The 6,782-nt window shown below is 47.3% G+C and overlaps 1 protein-coding gene across 1 annotated transcript in view; it reads right to left on the bottom strand.

Moving 5' to 3' along the window:
- The window catches only part of POLD1 (polymerase (DNA directed), delta 1, catalytic subunit), a 36,431-nt gene that overhangs the window by 8,812 nt on the left and 20,837 nt on the right, over positions 1–6,782 (bottom strand). The window contains exons 18-20 of the mRNA XM_015414672.1: positions 4,809–4,904; positions 3,892–4,052; positions 2,700–2,873 (exon numbers count right to left, since the gene is read on the bottom strand). Coding sequence (XP_015270158.1) covers positions 2,700–2,873; positions 3,892–4,052; positions 4,809–4,904 — 431 coding nt within the window. The remainder of the gene's footprint in view (positions 1–2,699; positions 2,874–3,891; positions 4,053–4,808; positions 4,905–6,782) is intronic.

Genomic DNA, 6,782 nt, shown 5'->3' with positions numbered 1-6,782 from the left:
ATGCGCAGGGGACGCTCTGTTACTTTTGGGGGGATTTAAGTATCCCCCCGATATTTTTTCCAGGTTTTTAGATTTTTGTGCACACCTGGGGACTGCCCCAAGTGTGCACAAACATCTCCCTCCCCCCCCTCAGGTGCCCCCAATGTGTGGAAATAAGTATCCGCACGCAGGGGGCATGTTCGGTATTAGATATATAGATAGATGTTAATCTTTTTTGGAGTTGACCTTGATATTTCTACATACAAGGCCTTTCTTCTTCTTTTTCAAACTTTTCAGTTACCTGATTTGTTCCGGGATGAACCTCCCCCCCCCTGTTTGTTTTCACCTTACAGTGTAACAACATTTATTCTGACACAAGCTTTTGTGCGTCAAAGCTCATCTCCCGTGTCCATCTAAAGCTGCTAAACTTATCCTTGTATTTCAAACAACAGAAAAGGGGCAGGGGGGTGCAGAACTTACCAAGAGAGACCAGTGTAAAGCAAGAACTAATCAAAGAGTAGTCAATCTATTCCAAGTCATCCTGAAGTGGTTCTTGTTTTACACTGGTATCCCTTGCAGAAGGAGATGGAGACTGGGAAGGGCAGCCATGAAGGTGGTAGAAAAGATCTTTTAAGAGTAAGGATGTGTTGCTGGCGGCTAAGATCAAGTTAATTCATGCCATCGCATTCCCCATTATTATGTGTGGGTGTGAAACATAAGAACATAAAGAGAGGCCAATGTTGGATCAGGCCAACGGCCCATCCAGTCCAACACTCTGTCACAAAGTGGCCAGAAATACCAGTGCCATCAGGAGGTCCAGCAGTGGGGCCAGGAGACTAGAAGCCCTCCCACTGTTGCCCCCCCCAAGCACCAAGAAGACAGAGCATCACTTGCCCCAGAGTCCCTATCTATACCTTGTGGCTAATAGCCACTGATGGACCTCTGCTCCATAAGTTTATGTCAGGAGGACGCCACCAGGTCCCTCCAGACTCCGCAGGGAGATGGGTTCCGGGGATGCCCAAATTCCGGCACCAACCGGCTGGTGAACCCCTGTGGGGATTCCCCAAGGGACCTGGGGTTCTCCTGCCGCCCCTGTTGAGGCTGCCCCACGAGAAATGGAGGGGGGCAAAGGAGTGTCAGTTGGGCCGGCCGTCAGGGCGCAGACAGAGAAGGGGAAGGATGAGGAAAGTTCATGGTGAGGCCTGGAATCTCTGACGGTAACCCCCTGGCTTGGTTACTTTAAGACATGGGCGGCGGGCCGAGGGGATGGACGGGGAGTAATAAAGGGTGGAAAGAGAGAAGCTGAGGAGGATTCGCCAGAACCTAGCGTGAAGACGTAAGGAGGGAGACCTGGGCATAAGCCTTATCCACTCACACACGTCTGCCAAGGAAAGGCCGCGAGGGGAGGAGAGGCAACCACCCTCGACCCACCGTCCAGCCACCCTCCCAGCCCGCGTGGGGCCCGACAGTTTATCTAATTCCCTCTTGAAGCCGTCGATGCTTGTAGCCGCTGCCACCTCCTGTGGCAGTGAATTCCATGTGTTCATCACTCTTTGGGTGAAGAAGTACTTCCTTTTATCTGTTCTAACCCGACCGCTCAGCAATTTCATGGAGTGCCCACGAGTTCTTGTACTGTGAGAAAGGGAGAAAAGTACTTCTTTCTCGACCTGCTCTATCTCATGCAGAATCTTATTCACCTGTTGGACACTGAAGAAAGCTGACAGGAAGAAAGTTATTTCATTTGAAATGTGGTTTTGGAGAAGAGTTTTATGGATGCTGCAGACTGTCAACAAGACAAATAAGTGGGTTTATTTATTTATTTATTTTTTAAATTTATAGACTGCCCTTCCCTGAACATACAGGGCTCAGGGTGGTGAACAATGATATTAATGTTCATAAGAGTTATAAAAGAATTCCAACAGTTAAATAAATATGACTAAAACATTCTCAGATGGCGCTGAAGTACCAAAGTTTCAAGTGGGTTCTAGACCAAACCAAGCCTGAACTCTCCCTAGAAGCGAAAATGATTAAACTGAGGCTATTGTACTTGGGTCACATCATGAGAAGACCAGGCTCACTGGAAAAGACAAGAATGCTAGGAAAAGTTGAAGGTGGCAGGAAAAGAGGAAGAGCCACCATGAGATGCACTGACACAGTCAAGGAAGCCACAAGGGCCCTCAGCCTTGTGCAAGGCGGTTAATGACAGGATGTTTTCTCTTTTTGCAGCAGGTATTCCTTTACATATTAGGTGACACACCCCTAATGTAGCCAATCCTCCAAGAGCTTACAGAGCTCTTCTCACAGGGGCTACTGTAAGCTCTTGGAGGATTGGCTACATTAGGGGTGTGTCGCCTAATATGCAAAGGAGTACCTGCTACAAAAAGAGCCCGCCTGGTTTTGGAGGGTGTTACTTCATCGGGTTGCCATAAACTGGAAGCGACTTGATGGCACTTGACATACACACACACACCCTTACAACATCTCCTCACTCACCACTCCAACCCATTTCAGTTGCTTGAACTATACATTTTGCTGCTTTGGATGGACACTCTACACTTTGTTAGATCTACTGAACTGGAAATACTTTTCAACCCTGGACCAAAACATGCACCTGCCACCATTCTCGACGCAGAGGTGTCCACCCCATCCTGGGTCAGGCTAACAGACCCCCCCCTCCAACTCTGAATGGGGGGGAGCCTTCATGACAAATACCCACAGACCTATCAATGAGCAGCTTTTGCAGACAGGTGTTGATGAGGTTCGCCACGAGGGGGCAGTTGTCACGACGCACGGTCTCAATGCCCTTGCAGTCCATCTTGTCGTGTGTGTCGGGGCTGGATGAGAAGTACAGACCAGCATAACGCTTTTTGTTGATGAGGAGGTATAAAGTACATCTGGAAAGCAGGCACATTTGAAAAAAAATCAGTGGATGCTGAAGAATGCCCACAAAATATTTTTGCCTCTGCCAGTATCTAGAACACCCCCTCAAGAAGACCATTCAGTGAACTGAGAACCTTGCCCTACAAGTGTGTTTATCTACAGTCCAGTTTCAAAGGCAGGCTTTATTATTAACTCAGCCCCTCATTTGCCCCACTGCCTTTCCAACATCAGAGGTACAGTAACATCTGGTTCCTCCCCAGTTGGCTCTGAGGCCATTAAAGACTTCTTGGCTACAGCAGGAACAGATCCTATCATTCATGGAGCAACAGGGACAATGAAAGAAGAGAAAAGATTACAATTTTTAAAAAGCATTGTAACTTTGAGATCAAAAAGTGGGATATCTAGCCCCAGATAGATTAGCTAAAATGTATAAAAACTTGAGTAATAGGTGTTGGAAATGTAATAACCATATTGGGTCATACTACCATATGTGGTTGACGAGTAAAAAGGTTCATAATTTTTGGAATGAAGTGCATACTTTCTTACAGTCAATCTCAAATATCACAATGCCTTTTAAGCCAGATATATTTTTGTTAAACTGGTTACCAGATGAGTTAGATAAGAATCATAGATATTTTATTTTACATGTTATAACAGCTGCCAGAATTTTATTTGCAATGGCATGGAGGACACTGAAGACTCCAACACTACATGAGTTGATATTGAAGATTATGGAATGCGCTGAAATGGACAAGTTGACAAATATATTAAAAGTAAAAATGGAAGAGGAATTTATAGGACCCTGGAAGGCGTTTTATGACGGGTTAAACCTTAAGTATTAAGAAAATAAGACTAAGTGAAGAATAATGATAGATGAAGTAGTTGTGAAACTGTAACGAGAAGATACGCATGCAGAATACTAAATTGGAATTTTTAAATATTTCCGAATTTCTCTTTTCTTCCTTTTTTTCCCCTTCCCCCCTTTCTGTATATAAACTGCTTTTTAAAAATTGGGATATAGAGGCAGCAAACAAATCAGTGATCGTGCAGCTCACCTTCTCAAATTCCAGCTTGATAGGGGGTACAAAATGACTGGAGACCCAAGCGGCCGCTTCCCTGCCGATTTCCATAGCCTCAGCGACTGTTGACACACCCAAGCGGCACATCACCGAGTCCGTGTCCCCGTAGACTACCTGTGAGTTGAAGGACACTGAAATGAAGGCTTTGTAGGCGAGGGCCCGTTTCTTGGCTCAAGTACGGGGATGCCAGCCCACCCCTCTCCCCACCTCAAGTCCCACGGCAGAGCTGCCTGAAGCCACCATCGATGGCAGGAAAGATGCCACAGAAATACTTTAATAAATGAATGCGTTCTCTTCCTCTTGCAGCTCCCAAGCTCATGAACACATGGAGTTGCCATCTATTGACTCAGACCACTGGTCTATTAATGTCAGTAGTGTCTATTGTGATGGTGGCCCTCCAGGGTCTAAGGCAGAGCTCTCTCACATCCCTTACTACTCGGTCCTTCAAGCTGGGAGTGTCAGGGATTGAATCTGGGATGTTCTGCACGCAAAGGACAGGCTCTGTCACTGAGCCACAGTACCACCTGTAACACATCCTTTTGTCCCACTGCCACCACCGCTCCCCCAGCTGACTACTTACTCCCAGTCCCATGGCTGACTGGGAGTCCATGGCTGCACTCCAACCCTTTCTGCAACAGCTTTCTCCACTCCCAGTAGCGGTTATGAAGACATCAGCACTGCCAAAGACAGCACACGAAGTGAGAGAACAAGGGCAAGAAAACCCCCTAAAGACAAGAGGGGTTTTCCACCCTAGAGCACTTGTGTGCCTTCTTTCCCTCAGGAAGTTGGCAGCTTGCTTCTGTCTTTCCATTAAGGTAGCCACCACTGCCCGTCATTACATGGGGAACCCCCCATCTATCACCTTCCTACCTTGGCATCAGCGCTGTAACCATTGGCAATGGTGTACTTGGATTCCACCAGCTGCTTCGTCTTCTCAATCATCTGACGTCCAAATCCAGTCACACTCTGGACACGGGGGGAGAAAGCGAGACGTGAAGGATTTCTGTTGGGAAACTTTTAAGCGCTATGACTGATCACTGAGTAAAGGCATAAATCGAACTGCACCCTTCACCCTACCCACAGAGTTCTCCCAAACGACATGGCATCCGTACAGCCCAATCTGTCACCTTGTAAGAAATTCTTTCTACCTAAGAACTAATCTGCACCCACTCTTACAGGCTCAGCAAGGCTTAAAATCAGTGTTCCCTCAAAGCTGAGTTAGTGTGAGCTAGCTCATAGTTTTTTTAGCCTCCGGCTCACACATTTCTGTCTTAGCTCAGGAAGGATGGCTCCAGAGCAAACTGATTTATGCAGCAACCAACTCACTCGCTCACAGCTTTAATGCCAGTAGCTCACAAAGTAGAATTTTTGCTCATGAGACTCCACAGCTTAGAGGGAACATTGCTTAAAAGGCATTTTTTAAAAACCACTGTTACTTTGGCCAGTAGCAATGGCTTTTCAAGAAGTGACAGCCAGCGTGGTGTGCTGGTGGAGAGTGTTGGACTGGGATCTGGGAGACACAGGGTCAGTTCTCCACTGGGCCATGGAAGCTCGGTGGGTGGCCTGGAGCTAGTCACCCCCTCTGAGCCTAACCCACCTCAGAGGGTTGCGTTGAGGATAAAGTGGAGAAGGGGAGAAATGCTGTAGGCCACTTCAGGTCTCTTTTGGGAAGAAAAGGAGGATATAAACCGGGGAAGGTTCATGTGGGCCCAAACCAGGTAGAGTTGCATGGTGGCTTTGCTGACATACATTCTCTTCTTATATCTTATAAGATGTTTTACTATGCTAACTGTCGTATACTCCCAGCGGCAGGGGAGTGTAAAGGGAAAACTTGCTTAGTGCAGTTCTGCCTGCAACAAGCTATAGCCCACGGGCTGCAACAGGAAGTTCTTGGAAGTCCTGCCTCCCTGGAAGATGGGTGGGAATCACCCCTGCAACAAGCTATAGCCCACGGGCTGCAGCTGCACCACAGCATTTCAGTATAACTTTTAATAAAATAACAATGCGCAGATGGGAGCAACGGAATGCACAGCAGGCCATTTGCTTGTTACTACTTAAATCTGCTTCGGAAACTGTATCAGAAGAAATACCTCCTGCTATGTCTTCTCGTGAAGGCAGAAAAGATAGTGGGGATACAATTGGAGGAGGAGGAGATGGAGGAGATTGGATTTATACCCCGCCCTTCACTTGGAGTCTCAGAGCGGCTTACAAGCTCCTTTCCCTTCCCCTCCCCCCAACAGACACCCTGTGAGGTGGGTGGGGCTGAGAGAGCTCTGACACAAACTGCTCTTTTTCAAGGACAGCTGTGCCAGAGCTTGTGACTGACCCAAGGTCACATCAGCAGGTGCAAGTGGAGGAGTGGGGAATCAAACCCGGTTCTCCCAGATTAGAGTCCGCGCACTTAACCACTACACCAAACTGGCTCTTAGTTCAAGCAGACAGGGGAGGAGTCATTTTGGTGCTTCCGCAAGGACTGTTAAAAACACACGGAAATCTTCCATGGGATTCAAGCCATGCCACCTCTGTACCTGAAGTTCCCATGTAGCTGCCAGGTCTACAATGAAGAGCCTTAAAGAAATCTATTCCCCTGTCCATTTTCCCAATCTATTTCTAAAAATAACCTGAACTAGTATCAATTGCCGCCTCTTGTGGTTGCGAATTCCATAAAGTCAATGATGCGTTGCCCAAAGCGCTGCTTCCTTTTGTTCGTCCTGATTCCGACGTAGTGTAAAAATATTTTGTCAGTTGAACTGTGTGGTTTTCCCCCCTAAAGATACTTCATAAATCACAGCAAACCATAGGTGGGCAGGCAGGAAGGCAGGTTCGGCCAAGGATCGCCAGCAG

This window comes from Gekko japonicus, unplaced genomic scaffold (genome assembly GCF_001447785.1).
Source record: "Gekko japonicus isolate JY-2015 unplaced genomic scaffold, Gekko_japonicus_V1.1 scaffold1068, whole genome shotgun sequence".
NCBI lineage: Eukaryota > Metazoa > Chordata > Lepidosauria > Squamata > Gekkonidae > Gekko > Gekko japonicus.
This window is presented reverse-complemented; position numbering and strand designations above follow the sequence as displayed.